Raw genomic sequence first — 20,988 nt, forward strand, 5'->3', positions numbered from 1 at the left:
GATGCCCTCTTCTGTCCTCTACAGGTGCGTGCAAGCATGTGTGCCATACACACAGAGAGACACAGAGACACACAAATATATCCATAGTAAGTAACAAACTTAATCTTAAAAAGAATATGGGGTTGGAGAGATGGCTCAGTGGTTAAGAGCACTAGCTGCTCTTTCAGAGGACCTGGGTTCAAGTCCCAGCACTCACATGGCAGCTAACAAAACCCTCCATAACACCACTTCCAGGGGATCCAACACCCACTTCTGACTTCTGCAGGCACTGCACAACACAGGTGCACCTACCTACCTACAGGCAATACACTCATACACATAGACTAAAAATAATTTTTAAAAAAATTTTGGGGCTGGAGAGATGGCTCAGGGGTTAAGAGCACTGACTGCTCTTGCAGAGGACCTGGGTTCGATTCCCAGCAACCACATGGTGGCTATGAACTGTCCTTAACTCCAGTTCCAGGGGAATCTGAAGCTCTCTTCTGACCTCCACAGCATTGCATGATACGGGTGCACTCACATATATGCAGGCAGGCAATACACTCATACATATAAAATAAAAATAATAAATATTTTTTTTTAATTTCCAAAAAAGAACAGAGATTGGTTTAACCATGTGCTGCTACTCTGGAGTCTGGGTTGAGGTAAGAGCACAATCCGTTTCTTCTGAGGCATCTACCCTGGGCACGCACAGGCTATCTTGCTATTTCTTCATGAAATCTTCCCTCTCTACATGTCTGAGCTGGGACCCCCTGTTCTTATAAGGAAGCTAGGAGAAGGGCAAAATAGTGCTGGCGTTGTGGCTGGAGTGCGGATGTGTCCGGCACTGAGCCCTATATGCTTATGTTCCTGCCTGTGGAGAAGAAGGGTCTCTGTTGCAAGGGGAAGATAGTGTATTAGTTGCTTTTCTAGCTGCTGTGACAAAGTGACTGGCAAAAGGAAGAGAGGGTTTATTTTGCTCACAGTTTGTGGGTTCATTGTGGCAGGGAAGGCATGGTGGCAGGAATGTGAGGCAGCTGGTCACATTATATCCACAGTCAGGAAGCAGAGAGAGATGAATGCTGGTACTCAGCTCACTTTTTCCTTATTTTATTTAGTCTAATACCTAGCTCATGAAATGGTGTCACCCATATTTAGGGTGTATCTTCCCCCTTAATCTAAACTAAAAAATTCCTCATGAACATGCCCAGAGATTTATCCTAGGTGTTTCTAGATCCTATTGGATTGACCGGCAGTATTAACTAGCAGATGTGGGCTGGCAGAAGGTTTTCCAGGTGTCTCCTCAGGCTATCTGGCAGACCTGGCTTGTCCTGCTTCCTGCACCTGTGCAAGTCTAGCCACGGCAATACTCTTAGGTGTTGGGGAGTTTGAGGATCCATAAGGCTTGAATGTGGAATGTAACCCAACTTGGTCACCAGCTGGTGGCACTGTTTGGGGAGATTGTGGAATCTTTAGCTTGTGGGGCCTAGTTGAGGGAGTGGACCACTGGCAAGGTGATAGCCCGGCCTGTTACTAGCCCAGGTTCTCTGCTTCTTATCTGCCACCTGGGATGTGACCAGCTGCCTCACATTCCTGCCACCAAAGAGCAGGTCCTGCACCTACCCTCCTGCCTCCTCCGCCATGATGGACTGTAGCTCCTGAACCAGGAACTCAAACACACCTTTCCACTTTCAAGTTGCTTCCCAGGGATTTTGTCACAATGATAGAATAGTGCAGGGACCTCACAGTACAGAACAGTGAGTGGCATCATGGTAAAGTTGTTCCTTTGCTCATTAATTCTCCTTCAGTTCTGATGACAGTTAGGAAAGGCTGTGCCAACCTTTAATTCCTCTCTATTCCTGGGTGATCTCCAGTTTTATGAAAGAACACTCTTACTCTGGAGCCCACGGGCAGGCAGCAGTGTCTGGCTGGACTTGAATAATTCTCTTTTGCTTCTACTATAATCAGTTAACTTTGATGTGTGGTGTGCTATAAAGTGCCTTTAAAAGACATTCAAGTAGTGGCATTGGTGATATAGTGGTGAGCATAGCTGCCTTCTAAAAGACATTCAAGTGAAAAAAGCAAGTAATTTCTAAGTATTTAGTAACTAATAGCACAGAAGATGTAGAAATATGGTAAACACTGTGAACACACAGTGAGGAAGATTGACTTTGTGAAGCGCTGGACGGGAGGCGAGTTTGTAGCTCCTTGGAAGGTTGAAAGCAGCCTGTGAAGGCCAGAGTCACTCAACGAGCTGACCTTCCTGAACAGTGGCTTTGCCTGGCCCTCATGGTGCTGGCTGCAGGCCCACTGGAGAATAGGGTTCTTTTTTAGTTTTGTGAAGGTTTTTTGTTTGTTTTTATATTTGTCATGGTTTTGTATTAGTTCTGTTTCTTATTGCTGTGACAAAATACCTGGCAAAGCAACTTAAGGAAGCAAGGGTTCATTTTGTCTCATGGTTTACAAGGGAAACAGTCCACCATGATGGCAGGTAAATCATCACAACAGGAGTGTGAGGCAGCTGGTTGCCCTGCATCTACAGTCAGGAAGCAGAGAGAGACAATGATGCTGTTCAGCTCCCTTTCTCTCTTTTATTCATCCCAGGACCTTAGCCATTATTATGGTGTGACCACAGTTAGGGTGGGTCTTTGCTGCTCAGTTAAACCTTTCTAGAAACACCTTCATAGACACACCCAGAAGCATGTTTTCATGGTGATTCTAAACCCTATTGCACATGTGTGTGTGTGTGTGTGTGTGTGTGTGTGTGTGTGTGTGTGTGTGTGTAAATCTGGTTTTGGAGACAGGGTATCTTTCTAACCTAGGCTGACCTAAAACTCACTATGTAGCTCAGGCCTTGAACTCACAGCAGTCCTTCTGCCTCAGCCTCCTGAGTTCTAGGATATAAGCATGAGTCTCCATGCTCAGCGTGAATATTTTTTAAATGCTCCTGTTAGGCAGGATAAAGAAAAAAAAGTGAATTCTTGTGCCAACTTACAGGGCTTTATTTTGGGAGACTACAGTCCAGAAAAGAATTAGAAGCACAAATTGCAGTGCTCAGCCCAAGGCTGTGCGCTTCCCCTAGGTGGACATCAAACTATGCGGTGGAGGTTTAGAGCCATGGATCTTTCTGGTAGAACCTGAGTCATTTTGTGTGGGTTTAGAAGCAACTAGGATTAAGACCTCCCTCTGGCCCCAAAGCACCTGAGCCCAAAGGGGCTAGCGTTTGCATGCTGAGCTTGCTAATGATGCTTCCACTGGGCAGCTTCTGTCCTTTGTAAACCGAGCATGCTAACAAAGGAAGTGTGCGGGCAGCTCTGGCCAGCACCTTGGTGTGATTTGCATCCAAAGTGCTTTCTAAGTGGATGGGGCCTGAGTTTCGTTCCTCTTTACAGAACCCCAAGATTGGTCAATGGGTGCTGTGCACAGACTGGCATCTGGCATGTGCAACTTTCACTTTGCACACAGAGGATGGGATTCATTTCTATTGATAGTCAGGGAAGCCTGGTCAAGTTTACTGTAAATGTAGGGCAAGAGCTTTAGACTCAGTTTTTCAGCTACTTTTCCTGGCCTCAGCCACCTCTTAACACCACCAAGACAGCTGCTCAAACACGGTCAGCACCTTCCTCTGGTGCCTGTCCTTCCTCCCTAAGTGCTCACATAGTCTCTTACGGTTGTGCTTTTAGGATGTAATAGAAATGTTTTGCTTTGCCAGTTTATCTTCTATTATCATTTGTTAAGGTTGCTTTGAATTCTTTTAATTCATTTAAAATACAGGGGGAAAGAAAATGGACAACAGAGGCTACTACTGGTTAAGAAATGAGACATTTTTGTTTCAGAAGCCCACTACCTTTACTCCTGTGACCCACTGCAAATAACAGAAATTTTTCCTCACCAGGAAACCTGTATGGATTGTTTCACTACAACCCTATGATGCTTAGGCTTGAATCCCTCCCAGATCCCATGGACACCTGGGAAATTATAGAGACCATTGGTAAAGGTACCTATGGCAAGGTCTACAAGGTAACCAACAAGAGAGATGGGAGTCTGGCTGCAGTGAAAATTCTGGACACAGTCAGTGTGAGTAATGGGAGTAAACTGGACCCACAATCTGGTATTTCCTATACATTCGGCTTTCAATTTCTGTTCTTGGTTTTAGGGATAATTTTCATGAATGCTGGCATGAAATCTCAAAATGAGTCATGATTTGTCAGAGCCTGTGAAGAAAAGGACTTGACTTGGAGTTCAAACTTACTTAGACTGTTTTTTAACCTGTTTTACTGCTGTTTTGCCTTTGGCCCCTGAGCTTTTCAAAATTACTCTCTTGGAAAGAGTGCTATATTTCACTCCCTGGTCTTTCTGTAAGTTACAAAATGATCCAGGCTCATGATACTCAATCATCTGAGGTGACATCTTATTTCAGAGCACCAAAGTTAACATGCTCAGTGACATTCTACACAGTGGAGTTGTTTAGGACCCATCCTGTGCTGGGCCTAAGTTTGGAAAATTTAGACATTTTCAGCAAAAAGATATTTATAGTACTATGGTTAAGGGGAAAATCATAAAGAAATGTTATTAATAGAATAACCGGAAGACTTAAATTGGAACCATAATGTCTGTTGTGGGCATTTTGAACACATAACAGTGATGCCATTAAATACGTAGTAAAGCCCAGTGTTAGGTAGTGCACACTTGTAATTCCAGCACTTGAGAGGCAGAGAGCTAAGGAGGATCTTGAGTTGGAGGTCATTGTGGGCTACACTGTGAATTTGAGGCTATCATGGGCTACATTGTGAGACTCTGTTTCAAAAAACTTAAACCTGTAATAAATATGCCTTACGAACAGACTACTTGAAAATGATGTCATGTCTATACCTTTCCTTATATATCAGTCTTAATCAAGCACGTATTTTATTTTACTTTTTTCCCCCATTTTAGGATATGGATGAAGAAATTGAGGCTGAATATAACATTCTGAAGTTTCTTCCCAATCATCCCAATGTTGTAAAGTTTTATGGGATGTTTTACAAAGCGGATGGTTGTGTGGGAGGACAGCTGTGGCTGGTCCTGGAGGTAAGGGGCTCCCGTTGAGTAACCATTGATTTGGAACAGAGTGTGGAGTGCTGGGGAGAGCAGATGTTTTGTTGGCTAGCGTACAGGTACAGGCTGGAGGAGTGGATCCCTCCTGTGTGTCACATATCTAATCAGGTATGGAATCCTTTTAGAGTAGCTACATGTGCAGGAGATACTCTTGCTTTTCTGCTTTGAAAAAAATGTAATTATCTTTTCTTCAACCACAGAGTGAACACAGGTTATTGTGTTCCCTAAACTGGGAACATCTTGAAGAACTCATGTTCTAACTTATTACAATTCATTTTCAAATTTTGCTATCTCAAGATGTGCTTGACTTGCTATATTTGAATTTGCCAGCTCATGTTTGTGGGTTCTTGAAAACTGAGTCTGAAAGCTGTGTGTGGAAGGAGAGTTCTTGCAGGGGATTAGCCTAGAGGGAAGTGGGGAAGGCACACTGGGCAAGGGAGACATCAAACACCACTGTGGTTGTAACCAAGGCCTTGGCAGATCCTCTGGGGAAATGGATGACTGGGAGTATTTGCAGGATTGTCCTCAATTGTTTCTCTGCATGGGTCAGTCACAGGCTGCTTGCAGAAAGAGTGGCCCCAGGGAGGCAGTTTCCTGTAGTGGAAGGCAGTTCCTAGAGAAGGGAGGAGGAGGAGGAGGAGGGGGCAGTAGGCACTCCCAGCAGAACTGGAGGCCCCGCTGTAAACACAACAGTCCCATTTTCTTTCCTATTAATGGGCATGAATTTATCTGGGTGCAAAAGAGGAAGGCTTCTAAACTCTACTCCCCACAAGACTGAAACAACCAGAGTAGGGCAGGTCAGTTGCCTCATTCTTATTGGGCCAGTGCTGATCTCTTCTGGACCTGGTCCCTCTGAGCCAGCTCATTCCTCCTTGACTGTGGTCATCGGTGTGATCCAGGGGTACAAGAACACATGTGGACACCCTAAGAAAGGAGTGCCAAAGCTACCCTTCCTTCACCTCTTATGCCTCTTGTCCTAGCCTTTCTGGGAGGGCCTAAGCCTAGGACAACATGTACTGGCTGCCATGGCAACTGTGGGTGGAGAAGTCATCATTGTATTCAAATAGGATAATCTGCCAAGGAAGCTCATTGAAATATTTCTGTCATATGAATCTCCTTCCTTACAATATAAAGATTGAAGAGGTTTTCACTTTTAGGAACCATCCTTGGCCTCTTGTTGGCACATTAAATCATATATTCCCGTCTGTATTATCACCTTTTAGGTTTTATTAATGTCTCAATTTACCCTCCACCCACACCATGAGAATATTAGAGTTTTATCTTGCCATGAAGCAGTTTAACATTGTTGCTTTGTTCAGGAATGCTGTTGTTTCTGAGGTCTCTGACTGTATCCTTAGCTCTGCAAGAGCTCTGTAACTCATTGCAGCTTAATCATAGAAATACAGTGACCAAGAAATCTTGGTTTTTATTCATTTCCTCCCTTGTATATCCTACCCCACTCCAGAAAGCTGTACATTCAGACAAAGAGAACTGGAACCTCTTGGCATTTTTCAGAGCCTGTCAAGGGTCTGCTCCATGTGCTGTGCTATAAGCTGGAGACCACTCATGCCAAAGGCAATCATGAGTGAACAGTCGTCCTGATGAGGCGAGTCGGCAGCCACAGCACTGCAGGCACGGCCAAGGCAGCCAGGAAGACTGTGAGAGATGAGGAGGAGTCAGGTCATGACTGCTTTATGCTGCCGTGGGTAGATAATAAGGGCCCTCCAAGACAATGAGTGACTTATTCCTCAGCGTGCAGTATGCTGGCATTTATGGTTTTGCTGGTTGTTTTGCCAAAGCTGGTAGCATGGCATGCTGAATAGCCTCAGTCTTCTCTGTCCCAGAATGGGATGTCTATAGCTGGCTGTTGCATGCCTGGATATGCCCAGTGCCTCCCAGAGTCTTATAGAAACAGGGATTGCTGGAGTTCTCACACTGGCAGAAGCTTCTAGTTTCCTTCAGTACAGTTTCCTGGTAGTCCATGGAGGGCCCGAGGGCCAGAGAAAGAAGCAACATGCTTATAGTCACATGACCAGTTACTTGATAGAATTGGAGAGAAACTATGTGTGCCAGTCAGGTTTCTATTACTGTAACAAAATTCCTGCAATATATAAACTTAAAAAGAAGAAATGATTGTTTGGCTCACAGTTTAAAAGGTTTCAGTTGCATGATCAGGTGGCTTTTGTGTCTATGGGCAAGTAGCACATCATTATGGGTACATGCAGTAGAAGAAACAGTTCACTTCGTGGTGGCATGGAAGCAAAACAGAGAAAAAAGAAAGACCCGTACTCCAATATCTCCATCAAAAGTGAACCTCCAATGACCTAACTTCCTTCCACTAGGCTCTAAACACTGAGGGCACCACTACGTCCACTAGCATCATACACTGGTGACCAGCCCTTTAACACAAGGTTTTTGGGGACACTAAGATAGAAGCACTTCCTGACTGTTCACAGAACTGGATGGTGACAGGCCACAGTGCACCCCTGGGGTGCTGTTCCACCTGCAGCTTTTTAAAGGTCTGCATTGGAAAACTCACATAATAAAATTAGGATTTTTAAAATATTGTTCTCCTCATCTCATACATTGAGATTAAATTTATATTGCCTTTGCTCTTTTCCTACTGGACACAATGCAAGGACCAGTGAGGAGTTATTCTGCAGAGTAATTTTAGAGAATAGGAGATGTTATTAATAACCCCCTCAAATCACCAGAACCCTGAAAACAAAAGCAAATAAAAATGTCACTTTTGAAATTCATTACCAATTTATTAGTAGGAAGCAAACAAAAATCCCTTTCATGAGAGACACCTACTACATTAGAAAGCTATGAAGAGAGAAAACAGTCACACATAACAGGCTGGACAATGTGAAAATGTTTTAAGTAAGTATCAAATTAAAAAATCTGTAAGTCCCATTTTCTTACCTAAATAAAATGTAATAAGAAGTCAGACTTTTGAGGAAGACACAATACTCAGAAACAGTATCTAATATGCACTAAGTTACATTTTCCCTTTTTCTTTTAGAACAAAAACCTTGACAGGTAGAAAATAATCATTTCAACATGAACCAAATGCTCAAATTTTGGAAAATATTTTTAGAGTACCATAAAGAAGGTTGTAAAGGGAAAAAAATCAAAATTAAAAATAAAAACTTTGTAGGGGTTGGAGTGATGGCACAGTGGTTAAGAGCACTGCATACTCTTGCAGAAGACCTAGGTTCGATTCCCAGCACCCACATGGTGGCTAACAACCTTCTGAAACTCCAGATGCCCTCTTCTGTCCTCTGTGGGCATTGCACGACACAGGCGCACTTACACACATGTAGGCATAACACTCATACACATAAAATAAAAATAATTAAAAAAAAATGAAACAAACTTTGTTTTAAAACCAAGAATTAGCTTTTTAAATAAAATCCTTATTAGAAAATTAGAAAATTTATAACAAAATTAAAAGTAGTTACCAAGAACAATAACGGTATTATCTCATTCAGCAAATCCTACAAATCAGTGTTAGGTCGTGTCCAGTTCCCACTGCACTGTTGGTCTGTGGAATCAAAAGGAAGCCCAACTCTCATGATCACTGCCACTAAGGGACAACATTTACTGGACTCATGGAATACAGAAATGATTCCTGCTACTTTAATATTCATAAAATTGAACACACACATTGATCATGAAAAAAGGCAAAAATGCTCCTTTTCCTGCAAATTACCCTTTCTAGTTCTCGGTTCTAAATATTATAGTATACCCACACGTATTTATTTACATATGCATATGTACACATTATGAGGGAAAAACGTGTTCTTTTACTTTCTGAGATTGAGTGACCTCACTTAATATACATTCTAGGTCCATTCATTTTTATATAAATTTTTGTATTTCACCTTTCTTTAGTGCTGAATAATATCCATTTATTTACCAGATTTTCATTAATCTATTCATATGCTGATGGACAGCTAGGTTGGCCCCCTTTCCTTGTTATAATGAATAGTGGGGAGATAAACACGGGCATATAAATATCTCTATAGTAAGATAAGGAGTTCTCTGGTTAAATGCCCAGGGGTGAGATAATTGGGTCATATGGTAAATCCATTTTAAATTTTTTGAGGAACTTCTAAATTGAATTCCGTAATGGTTGTACTAAGTTGCGCTCCCACCAGCAGTGAATAAGCTGGGCTCCTTCTTTGTATCTTCTCCAACATTTGCTGTTTTGATAATAGCCATTCTGACTGGGGTAAGGTGGTATCTATCTTAAAGTAGTTTTAATTTGCATTTCCCTGATAATTAGGGGGTATTGGACTGTTTTGGTTTTTTTTTTTAAGTAGTTGTTAGCCATTTGCACTTTTTTTCTGAAACTGTCTATTCATTTGCCCATTTGTTGATTGGTAGCTTTATTTCCTTGGTATTTGTTTTTTTGCAGTTCTTTGTATATTCTGGATATATATCAGCCCCTTGTCTGATGTACAGCTGGTAAAGATTTTCTCCCATTCTGTGGCTGTTGGTGTACTCTACTGATAGTTTCCTTTGCTGATCAGATACTTTTAAATTTCATATGGTCCCATCTGTTGATACTTGCGGCTAGTTCCTGTGATATTGGTGTTCTACTTAGGAAGTTCTTGCATACCCCAATGTCCTGAGCATTCCCTATGTTTTCGTCTAGGAGTTTCAGAGTTTATGGTTTTAAATTAAACCATTTCTAGTTGATTTTTGTACAAGGTGAAGTTGTGAATCTAAGTTCATTCTTCTATAGGTAGAAATCCAGTTTTGACAACACTTTTATTGAATAGGCTAACTTTTTTCCAATGTGTGTTTTCACCTCCTTTGTCAAGAATTGGGTGGGCATAACTTTGTTGTTTTATTTCTGGGTCCTCTATTCTGTTCCATTGGTCTATTAGTCTGTTTTCACACCAATACCAAGCTGCCTTTATCACTGTAGTTCTGTAATATAACTTGAGGTCGAATATTGTGTTGTCTCAAGCTGTGTTCTTACTCCATAGCACTGCTTTGGCTATTTGTGGTCTTTTATGGTTCTATGTAAATTATTGGATTGTTTTTTCTAGTTCTGCGAGATATAATGTTGGAATTCTTATAGGTATTGTATTAAATCTGTGATTAACTTTGATAGTATAGCCATTTCCACAATATTGATTCTGCTAAAAAGGATTAGCTTTTAAAAATCTATTCCCTCACCCTGCCCAGAGACCAAAGTATAAGTTCAGTATCTAGTATGTAGAGCCAAAGCAAGAGAGAGGAGGAGGAAAGGAGAGAACACATGTACTCTATTTAGCTTTTGCTTTTACTTAAAGTCAAGTGTAGTTTCAATTATCACTAGAAGTGGTAAACACCCAGCTACCTTCACCCACTGACATTGTGACATGAATTAAGTTTATCAGCTAAAGGATGCGTGTCTTAGCAGGACTCTGGTCCGGAACAGGGTTGGTAGGATGGGATTGGCCCTAAGCATTGAATACTGTATTTGCCCTGTCAAGTCTTGAATGGAGTCATAGAATACTGGGGTCAGATGAGGAAAGCAAACTTGTCACAGGAGGAAGAGGGGAGCTTTGAAAGGCAGATTGGCATCTATTACCTCATGTGTGAGCTATTTGTGTTCAGCAAAAGAGAATTAAGAAGAAACAGCTGATGGGAGTGATCACTTACCGTTGCACTCATCCATGCTCAGGGGAGACTGAGACAGGTGCTGGAAGTCATGAGTCCATATACCTCTCAAGATGTGAGCATCTCACCATTTGGACTGGAGTTTCAGGGTTTCAAGGGATGCAGTTTTCATTTGTCTAGCTGAGAGTCAGTGACTTAACCAGTAAAACAAACATGCTCTGACCCAACATGGGAGGGAAAATGTGTTGTTTTCAACTTACTGAGAGGTGGACAGTGTCCAACAGCATGCTTCCTACAGATCCTCCTAGAATAATTTTGACTCTGACTTTACGCTCTTCATTGAATCTCACACCCTTCAAAGACCTTGACCATCTACTGGAATTCCTCTTAATTCTGCCATTTTACTAGGTCAAATCAACACATTGGTACAGCAGATGCTTGACAATAGGAGCCAAGACTAGAAGAAAGGTCTGGCGATTGTGTTGCATAGACCATTCCTCAATAATGTGGAGGGAAGTTGATGGCTTACTGAGAAAGGAACATTTTATTGTTTGAAATTATGACAGTCCTAACAAATGCACACAGCAATTGAATTAATATTCAATGATGTTTTAGAAAAGAGATGTGGAATGTAAATGATTTTTCTATTGTTCTTAGGGTGGAGCAAAATGCTTATTAAATTCTAGATGCATCCAGCTGCTTCATTTCCTGAATGCTGAGGGCATAGGGAGGAATTCTGGGCATGGAGACATGCCTCTGTATTTGAATCTGATGGCTGGCAGAGTGGGTGGGAAGGAAGGGCTGATGTGCCAGCCTTCACAACTGGGGTAGGAGGCTTGGTTGCCTTCTTATAACCCTATGGGGATTGTTTTATTTAATACATTTCAATATCATTTCTTGTCATGCTTTTAAAAGGTTCAGCCCATTTTACTGAATATTGACTCTGATTAGACAATGTTGGTGTATAGCTACCCCTTTTATATCCAGGTGCCCAAAGTCTTTTTCTATAATGCACAGCCTACCCTTTTAAAACCTTATCAACTTCACAGGACAACTTACTTTAAAGGTACCTTAAGCAGTTTGATTATATGTTTCTGTGAATTCTGGGGAGTAAGACAGCTCTTAAACGCTGACATTTTGTTAACAAAAGGCACTGGCTGAGTAAGATTTTTTTTTCCCCTCTAAATTCACAGCTAAATTTTGATCCAGCTGAAAAATAGCTGCCTTTAATACATTCCTAGGTTCTGGAGTTATGAAGAAAGTTTCCAAGTTGACACTCTATATAAAACACTGCTAAAGAGGCCCTTGTTGTAAACTTGGTCACACTCAGAGTAGGGAGGGAGAGAGGCTAACAGGAAGTTTCAGGGGGAAATTTCCAGCATTGCGTTCGCTTTGGTCATCACCCAGTGTGTAATCTCTTTTTGGTAGGATGTTAGTATTCTCCTTCAGTAGGAAAAAGCATGCATCTCCCTAAAGTAGGAGCTGCACTGGGGAGCAGTCTTGATGGAGCTGTTTTGCATTCCAGTTACAGAATTTGCTCGAGTGTTTTATTTTCTTTCATGTTGTATCCATAGACTGTCTTTGCCTTCTGCATTGAAGTGGCCAGAAACTCCTTTTAATTCTATTACATAAGCACTTTGTGACTTGACTTTTGGACCCTGTCTCTCTGGATTTTTTTTTTTTCTGGTGTATATGTAGTGTGTGTAGGTGAGCATGTGTTCACGTTGTGCATGTGTGCGTGTGGTACATGTGCATGTGTGTGGAGATGGATTTTCTTCCTCAGTAGTTCTCTACCTTATTCTTTCTTCCACATGCTTTTTGTATTGTCTTGTTTTTTCAGACAGGGTCTCACTATGTAGACCAGGCTGGCCTTGAAAACACAGAGATCTGCCTACCTCTGTCTCCTGAGTGCTGGTATTAAAGGTGTGTGCCTCCACACTGGCCTGGCTCTCTACCTTATTCTTTGAGACAGGGTCTCTCACTGTACCAAGAGCTTACCAATTCAACAAGATTAGCTGGCCAGTGAGTGCTAGGGATTCACCTGTTTCTGGCCCCTCCCCCAGCACTGCCATCTGAATTTTTATGTGGATACTGGGAATCTGAACCTAGGTCATCATTCTTGCACAGCAAGACATTTATCAACGGAACCATTTTTCCAGGCCCCACCCCCTGATCTTTTTCAACACTCCTGATGGTTGTCTCAGGTCTGCTGCTGCCCTCCTTAGCCCATCTGTTAAGCTACTGCCCAAATCATCTTCCCAGAATGTAGATCTGAACAACAAGACCACCAAAGCTTCTCTAGGGCTGCTCACATTCCTTATCTCACAATATGCCATTGTGTTGTAGTAGATAGTATAGAGCAATAAAGCCCATGGTCTCAGCAGGACACACCTGTCATTCCCGGTGCTCCCCCCCAGCTTCCTTTGTCCCAAGAGCAGTAGAGTATTTAGAATCCAAATATGTAAACACAATGCCCCCATTCTTTCATGCTCCCTGTCTTTATACAGGATGTCCCCAGCTTGTTTGCCTTGGATGCTCTTCCCTTTCTTATCTACCTGCACTAACCCCATTTATCTTTTAGATTCATTGTAGATGCTATGTCCTCTGGAAGAATTTCTCAGGCCATCCCCTCTCAGTTTCCCTCAGTAGAATGTACCCTTCCTCTTTATGCCAGCATAAAGAGGCACATTCTACCTCCACCATCTATACCTAGTTACTTACATGCCCATTTCTTGGTGATGAGCATTTTTGAGACTGGGGATTGTGCCATTTCATGATTGAGTGATGAGTGATAAACTGGCTAGTTGTAGCCTATTGAGTGGAAAAAGGTGACACTGAATGTTATTTGTCCTCTCAGAGTCATGCAATATACAGCTAGAACCCAAAGAATTTGGAGCCCTTTGGAAAACTCTGTTAGTCTTTTCATCAGCCTAACAAAATACCTGACACAATTAGCTTCTGAAGAGAAAACGTTGGCTCAGAGGTTACAGTCAATGGTTAAGAAGACCCATGGCTATTGGCCTTCAGTGGCAGTGCTAATGGCAAGGTCCATGAGCTCTCATAGAGAAAACGGCTCATCTCATGTCCAGGAAGCAAAAGAAAGAGGAAGGGATGGGAGTTCTACAGTACTGCTTGGGACTATGCCCCGAAAGAACTAAGACCTCCCACAATGCCATTTCTCTTAAAGGCCTATAGTATCTCCTAATAGTGTCACCCTGGGGACCAATTCTCTAATATATGGGCTTTGGGGGACATTCAACATCCAAACTATAGGAATGACATAATGTTGGGATATAACATTTGTGACAAGAGAGCCAGTGGAGTTGAGCTGTCAGTTAAACTTGTTATTGACAGACAGCGGGCTTCAAGATCACTTAATATGGTAGCAACCCCATTGGAATCTTCAGTACGTGTTATTGTTTTTAGGGTCCCTACAAAATAATTTCTGAGATGTAATTTTGTGCTAGTTTGAAGGATTTCTAATTCCATATTAGATTTTTAGTCACATATTTAAATGCCAAAAAATGTACAAATTGAATTCCAGGCTCTCTGATTATTATTGTACAAGATACCTGCCAAGTATATAACAGAGAATGATACCCACATCAAATAAACTATATGCTCACCCTTTAGTAAGTGTAGGTATTCATAATTAGAGTTGAATAGATCCTAGTGTGTTACTAGCTTGACAAAGAGGTGTCTCTTTTAGGAGGGCTGTTGTTGCTCAGGTTCCCTTGTATAAGAAAAACCAATCCACTCAACCAGGGAACCACTGACCTTTTACTAGTTAACCCTTCAAATTGCCAACAAAGCACCAGGGGATCTTAAGTCTCTGAAGCAGGATTTTTACCTTCATAAGGTCAAGGATAGCTGTTAAACTCTGATGACAGTTTTCTCCCCGGAAAAATGCAAAATGTATATAGATTATTCTACCTACAATTTCAGGGTATTTCCATGCCCGTTTATAATAGTTACAGATGCCTTGTTTAAGATGGTGTGCAGGAAACCCACACCTGTACATCTACTTCTGCAATTAGTAAGGATTATCCTTGAAAACCCTTAAATTGCTCAAAGAGTAAGATATATCTGCTCTGTGAACTCGTACTTTGATGTATAATATACAATAAAAGACGATATGCAGGTGAAATTTTAGGTTGTTTTAAATTATGGGCAGAGAGGGAAGGAGGTAGAGAGACAGAAGAGGAGGGAAGGAAGAGGGAGAAAGGCATTTTAGTCTCCGAAGCCTCAAGTTGAACAGAAGAAGTGCACTGGGGATGCAGCTCCATACTGCAGGCCTGGCATACTCTGTAATGTCTAGAATAGTTGCTGTTCAGGGTTCAGATGCCCGTAATGCCAGAATGGGAGGTAGGGGTGTTTGAAATCACTGCAATTTGTTTCCTGTCTGGCATCAAGGGCATCCATCTTGCATCTCCCAGTCTTTCTCATCCTTGTAATGTTTGAAAAAATAGACAATAGTCACATGAAGTGAAAAATATCCAGTAAGTTACCATGGTTACTAATATACTTTCTCCATCAAGTTTGCAAGTTATATTGTGCTTTTATATTTCACTTGGCAATTTAAAAGTCAGCTTTTGATATGTGTGTATTCACTCATAAATCGTTACTTTGAATAAAGAATACACACATATACAAAGAACCAGGTTTGATTGGCTAATGGAAATTTGCAATCTAATTATTCTAGGCTGGAGTTTGGTGATCTGCAAATGTACTACCTTGTCAGAACACAGTAGACTTTTTCTCTAACTTTATTTGTTTTTTCTTTTTGTTTGGCCTCTCTGGCTCCTTCTCTGTGCTGCACCTCCTCTGGCAGCTGTGTAACGGAGGCTCAGTCACTGAGCTTGTCAAAGGCCTTCTCAGGTGTGGGGAACGACTGGACGAAGCAGTGATCTCTTACATCCTGTACGGGGCCCTCTTGGTAAGAATACCCATGGAGTAGAGGGAATGATTTGCCTACTGCTTAGATTCATATTACACATTAACAAAGGGAAAATAGCCTTGTAATAGTCAAGGATCAGCAACAGCAGGAAGGTAGAGCCAAATGTGGACTTGGATTAGACTATTAGATAGTACAATGATTGCTGTAATTCAAGTGGATGAATCTTCCCTTTCTCTCTCCTGTCATGTGGTGGTGCTGGGACGCTGTACAGGGACTTCAGCATTTGCACAACCACCGAATCATCCACCGTGATGTGAAGGGGAATAACATTCTTCTGACAACAGAAGGAGGAGTTAAGCTCGTTGACTTTGGTAATGGCTGTGCGTCATTTGTTTTCTTGATGTGTGCAGTTTAGCCAAAGGGGACAATTTATTGTAATCTCAGAAGACGGGGGCCTCTCTGCTACACCACAGGCTCAGGGACTTTTCCAGGCAAACAGGCTGCTGTGTGGCAGGCTTACCAGATGGATCACCCTAGGAGATGCTGTTTGTTAATTATTTTCAGCTTTCCAAGCAATTTTATTAAAGATAGAAAATAAAAATATTGCAAAAGAACATAGAAAACCTTTTTTTTTTTTAAAAAAAAAAAAAAGAATTTCCCATTCCAGGGCAATTGTCTATAATTTACATTTTGTTATCTCTCTTTTTTTCATATGAAAAGAGAAAGCTGCTTGTTTTTCAAACGATTTTCACTAGCCTTAGGCACACTTATTCCCAGTACACAGAAGGTAAAATAGTCCTTTGGGCCTGGGGAGATGTTAAATTGTGATTATCACTGCAACATGTGAGGCTGGTTGAACTGAAACATTAACAGGAAATGCAGACAGTGTCACCTGAGGCCAGAGAATATTAAATGTCTTATCCCAATGTTCATATTTTGATATTCATAAACTAACAAGCTATTTAGTTTTCGTTTTTAGGCATATGGAATGATTCAATCTTCTAAATGGGTTTGAGATGAGTTAGTACTTTGGGGTCCTTGTTACAAGTAATGAGAAACCATTTAGATCATTTAAAAATGTTATCAGTGTCATGATAGTAAAAACAACATGGACGATTTTTATATTCATTGCTTTACTGGTAAGAAATAATTTGGTATAAAAATGTGTCAGCAAATTATATGTGCGGAAGAAATTATTTAAAAATAAAAGAAGTTGCTTTAGCTGTGTTGGTCTGTTTTTTAAGTGGCAAACCAAGTAAAAAGGGGTAGAACAAGAACGTTGTCTAATGCTGTGCTTCTCTGGTAATAGGAGGAAGGGTACAACCTCAGTAATATGCTGTGTCTCTAGTAGATGGAGTTTCCACAGGATCCTGAGGACATTTAATATGTCAGAAGGGAAATAGACTAGAAGCACGAGGACAGAATTTAATACTGATTTATTCATTTGCCAGCTCTGCAAGTGGCTAGAGAGGAACAATTTCTAATCTTTCCAGTAAAGAGCTTTTCCAACATCCAGTTTCCACAAAAGAAATTTCTAAAAACTGAAGCCAGAAAGGTGTTGTTGCTTGTTTACCTATATTGTAAGTGGAGGACTTGGTAAAATGAAAATTATTTATGTCACAGTAATGTCTATAGTCCCAACTGCAGGGGTGGCTAAAGTAGGAGCATCCCTTGAGCCTGGAGTGTAAGGCCAGCCTGGACAATATAGTAAAGACCTTGTCTCAGGTATGGGGGGAGCAGCCTTTTTGGGGCTTTCTAATAAAAATAAAAAGCAAATGGCTGACCCAGCAACCACCCTGTGGGTCCTTGGTATGTCATCTAGATCTGATGTTCTGGAGGTGTGTCCTTTGCTAAGGAGCACACAGTATTTAGAGTTCTTGTCCTTACATGCATTAGTGGGAAGACTTCTCTCTCATTGTCTTCAGGGCTGTATTAGACTCTGCTTGGTATAAAAAAACCTCTTACATGTGTAAAGGACAGTACATGATTATGCTCTCATTTGGTCTTAGAAGAACTTCTGTTAGGTGTAATTGTTGTCATTTGAAGTTTGAAGTTTGAAGATGGGAAAAGTTAGGTACGGCAGTTATGTACTAGTAAAAGACATAATTGGGTTGGAAGGCAGGTTTCCAGACACTTAATCCAGTCTGCATTCACTTCCACTTTACTTCCAGATGGATCAGAGAAGAGAGGTCATTAAAGGGCATTGAAACAATATTAAAATTCAGGTCTTCAATGTTGAGCTTTAGATAATAATGCTACTTTCAGTTTCTTTTTCCATTTGAGAAACATCACTTTCTGGCCAAGTTTCTAGGCTTATAGGCAAGATAAGGCACTGAAATCTTTTTGTGTCTACACTGATGTTCTATTATAGATAATACATGCCAATCTTCTTCCTCCATAAAATGAAGTGCTTATTAAGAAAGAAATTGGCTGAAATAATTGGGAAGTATAATAGGAAGATATCTTGAGTTGATCTTAGTTGTTGCTATTTTTCTTTATATTTCAAATTTATAGCTATATTCACAGGAATATTTATTAGGAAAAGAAAGTTCTAGTGATTTAGACAGAATGATAAAAGCTCCATCACAAAGGCTGGCAAAGTACTTCTCATGGGCCAAATATGCCCAATTTGTATATAGCCCATGAGCTAAGAATTGTGTGTGTGTGTGTGTGTGTGTGTGTGTGTGTGTGTACATACACATTTGTTGTTTGAGAGCAGGTCTTGTTATGTAGCTCAGACTGGTCTCAAACTCATGGGTAGCCAAGGCTGGCCCTAGACTCTTGATCCTCTTGCAGAAGAAGGATCCCAGGTCCTGAGATTGCAGGCATGTGCCATCATACCTGGTTTGATTTTTATATTTCCAATTGATTGCTCAAAACTTGAAAGAATATATTGTTATTTTGTCTTTTTTTTTTTTTTTCAGAGCTGAGGACTGAACCCAGGGCCTTGCGCTTGCTAGGCAAGTGCTCTACCACTGAGCTAAATCCCCAGTCCCAAAAGAATATATTGTAATTTGTGATAACTATATGCAATTTGGGTTTCAGCATCCATAAATAAAGTTTTATTAGGGTGCAGCCACACTCATTCTTCGATGTATTTTCTATGACTGCATTAGCCTGATGGCAGCCATTAAGTAGTTCTGACAGGGACCATGTGATCCATGAAACCCAAAATATTTACTGTCTTGACTTTCCTAGGAAATACTACCAACCTCTAGTCTAGCATCCTTTGCTCAGTGTTGAAGTCTGGTATCTTTTCCTTCAGGTGTCTCAGCTCAACTCACCAGCACACGTCTGCGGAGAAACACATCGGTTGGTACCCCTTTCTGGATGGCCCCTGAGGTAAGCAGGGAACATCTAGTCCTTTGTACTTGCTGAGTCCCTTGGTGTTTCAGATTTTATGGGCAAGGCATATGCTGTCTGAAAAATTTCAGGCATAATAAAATCCTTCATCCTTATAAAACGCTAAAGTTCTAGTTTGGTGAGGGATGCTGATAAGCCTTAATCTCTGAAAAGTAGGATTAAGTCATTGCTAGTCCATAGGGAGCCTTCCTGCAATTAGGAAAAGGTGACTCTCCAGAAGAGCCAGCTTTCTCCAAGGGTCAGGGCTTGGCAAGTCCATCCAGCCTTTGTAAGTGTTAGAAAAAGTCACCTTTGCTGGATGGATGCAGCCCCAGTGATGCAGGGCTTGGTGACGATCCTCTTTAGCTCCAAGTAGCCTAGAGAGCTGAATACAGTGACCCTAGTTGTTTCTACCACATCACAGCAGCTTTTTTGTGTGCATTGTTGGCTTTCTGCAATAAAACAAGATTTGGTTCTAATTTTGCAGAAGTGAGGCATGCAGAAGTTCAAGAGCTTCCCAGCTTGGTAAGGCATATATGAATCACCTATTCAGTTTGCCTCTCAGGTCAGCATTTCATTATGCAGTTCCATGACCTTCACCTGAAACCAGCTGTCTGGGGGAGAGCAAATAAGTTCTTTAAATCAAAGGACACAGATGGCCACCTCCCTAGATGCCTTTCCATCTCTAGTCAGTTTGCATGGTCAGTCTTCTATGTGATGGTCAGTGTGGTCTCCTAAGACAGTAATTGGTTCACACCAATCTCTGCTCAGATTTCTTTGATACTCCCTACCACATATTGATAGGTAAAAAGTTGGCATATGATGAATAGGGTTGATCAGGAGAAAGCACCAGGACACAGATAAAACTCCATCAGAATAGAGTTTATTTACATGGGACAGATTCCCTTCCAGGCAGGGAAAATGTCTGCCCCAGGTCGTGAGCTGTTTTTTTTTAAAGGGGGAGGCTTCTGCTTCCTGCAGAAGGCGGGAAGATGTATTTTTTTTAAAGTTGGGCTCAGGGAAGTGAGAAAGCAGGACTCTTAAAACCTGTTCTCTTTAGAGATCAAAGGGAAAGCCTGTTGTGTTGGCCAAATAGTGGAGAAAAGTCTGCTTCTCTTGACTTCAACGACCAAGGTGCTTATTAACTCAGTTCCCTTTTCTCAGGAGTTTGAGAAATCTGAAGTCTGTGCAACCCTGTTGGTGAGGGGGCGGGGCTATCTGAACCTTAACACATATGGCCTTTCATTTTTTATTTGGATAGTGGATAGATCCATTTTAAACAAAGAAAAACTTGGCAGATTACAGTGTTTATTTATCTTGTGTTTTTTTTTCTTTTGGTCTTTTTGAGACAGGGTCTCCTAGTAGCCCCAGCTGTCCTGGAACTCACTATGTAGACCTGGCTGGCCTTGAACTCACAGAGATCTGCCTGTCTCTGCCTCCCAAGTGCTGGGATTAAAGGCGTGCGCCACCACACCCGGCTTATCTTAAGTGTTTCTTAAACAGGTTTAAAAATATGAAACTATATGGGGGTGCAGGGATCTCGGGGCGCCAGCTGCTAGTGCGCACCTGGGAAGTGGTGGGTCCCGCGGCTCGTCTGCTCCGCGTTGCTGGTGGGTCCCTGCTTCTCCAGTCTCTGTGGGTCCTGCTACGAGGGCTGGCCCGGTCGGGTTCCGCCCCAATTTCACCCGTGCACTTCCTCGAGGTGCGAGATCCGTCAGCTGCCGGATCATGCAGGAAGGTGCAGGACGGCTAAAGCTGGGTTTCCGTGAGTTGTGGCTTACAAAGAGAAAGCCCTCTCCGGGAAGGCTGGATCGTAGGCAGTAAGACACAGGACTCAGCTCAGTCAGTGGTACAGCCCCTCTATTCAGTGACTCAGCTCGGCTCCAAGTCTCAGTGATCCAGCTTCAATTATTGAGGGAAAACCAGGATACTTTATACTGGGGTAGTGGTAAAGAAGCCTTAGCTGATAGGTACTTTGTGGGATCCCCTATTTACATGTGGAAGTGGGCTCCTGCCAGGCTGCCAGACTGCCTGAAAATCACACAGGAGAACCT

General features: G+C 41.8%; 1 protein-coding gene across 2 annotated transcripts in view; it reads left to right on the forward strand.

Moving 5' to 3' along the window:
* The first annotated feature begins 3,863 nt into the window (after positions 1 to 3,863).
* Positions 3,864 to 20,988, forward strand: part of Myo3b (myosin IIIB) — a 422,761-nt gene continuing 405,636 nt past the window's right edge. Inside the window, exons 1-5 of one of the 2 annotated variants that reach the window (XM_008855235.3) lie at positions 3,864 to 4,056; positions 4,915 to 5,049; positions 15,527 to 15,631; positions 15,864 to 15,963; positions 18,858 to 18,934. In XM_008855235.3, the coding sequence (XP_008853457.1) occupies positions 3,907 to 4,056; positions 4,915 to 5,049; positions 15,527 to 15,631; positions 15,864 to 15,963; positions 18,858 to 18,934 (567 nt within the window). In that variant the 5' untranslated portion in view covers positions 3,864 to 3,906. The remainder of the gene's footprint in view (positions 4,057 to 4,914; positions 5,050 to 15,526; positions 15,632 to 15,863; positions 15,964 to 18,857; positions 18,935 to 20,988) is intronic. The other variant, XM_008855233.3, reaches the window with a different exon arrangement.

Source organism: Nannospalax galili, unplaced genomic scaffold (genome assembly GCF_000622305.1).
Source record: "Nannospalax galili isolate Female #2095 unplaced genomic scaffold, S.galili_v1.0 scaffold346, whole genome shotgun sequence".
NCBI lineage: Eukaryota > Metazoa > Chordata > Mammalia > Rodentia > Spalacidae > Nannospalax > Nannospalax galili.